The sequence below is a fragment of the Sphaeroforma arctica genome (assembly GCF_001186125.1).
Source record: "Sphaeroforma arctica JP610 unplaced genomic scaffold supercont1.11373, whole genome shotgun sequence".
Lineage (NCBI taxonomy): Eukaryota > Ichthyosporea > Ichthyophonida > Sphaeroforma > Sphaeroforma arctica.
This window is the reverse complement of record NW_014029185.1, coordinates 1-837: the sequence shown is the minus strand read 5'-3', so window position 1 is coordinate 837 and position 837 is coordinate 1. Positions and strand designations below refer to the sequence as shown.

Here is an 837-nt window from a genome sequence, read left to right as displayed (position 1 = left end):
GCGTGTTATATGCGTGTGTGTGTGAGTTCATTGGCCTTTTGTTTGTTCTTCTTGCGTGTACGTACAATAATGTACATAAACCCTGTGGAGTACTTCGTTGTGCTCATACAACCTATGTAACTTCTTGTTTTAGTATGCAACGATGTAAACTTATGTGAGACTGCCTGCTTCATTGCAGTATGTGATGAAGTATGCATGTCTTGTGCGTATGCCCACTGTCTGCACACAGAGATATACCTGCACCAGAGTACCCGTGCAAGTACATCCACCCTTCTCATAGGTCGGATGACTGTGAGTCCAGTCATATGCATAGTCGAGCACATACGCACCGTCTGTTGTTCCCGTGTTTCCAGCCTTACTACTACATACTACCCCAGACTCAGATACATCCAACGTCTCCATTCCGCCATCCCCACCTAAACCCTAAACCCTAAACCCTGAACCTAAAATCCTTAAGCCCTAAAACCCTAAAACCCACTGCTACCCTCAGGAACAATCGGATACAAACGGTCCCGTCGCAAATAGGCCATCTTAGCAACCTGGTTCATCTAGATCTGTCTAACAACATCATCGCTCGGCTGCCGTCGGAGTTGCGTGAGTTGACGAAACTTCGGTACTTAAACCTGGCCCACAATGCCCTCACACGTGTACCTGGCAGCGTGACTGTGCTGCGCAGTCTACAGCAATTGGATCTTAGTTTCAACCAACTCTCGGCTTTACCTGGGGATATAGGTAGATGATTGTTCAGTGATGTGTGGATAGGGTTGTGGAGTGTGTATAGCATGATTGTTTGTTTACAGAAGTACATGATGAACATCAGTAGGTATGTTGACAGAG

General features: G+C 46.4%; 1 protein-coding gene across 1 annotated transcript; it reads left to right on the top strand.

Moving 5' to 3' along the window:
* Positions 1–490: 490 nt before the first annotated feature.
* SARC_17604 (hypothetical protein) lies at positions 491–740 on the top strand (the record flags this gene model as incomplete). The annotated part of the gene is made up of 1 exon (XM_014288305.1): positions 491–740. A coding segment is annotated over one exon (250 nt), but the record flags the coding sequence as incomplete, so codon positions are not given.
* Positions 741–837: the final 97 nt, after the last annotated feature.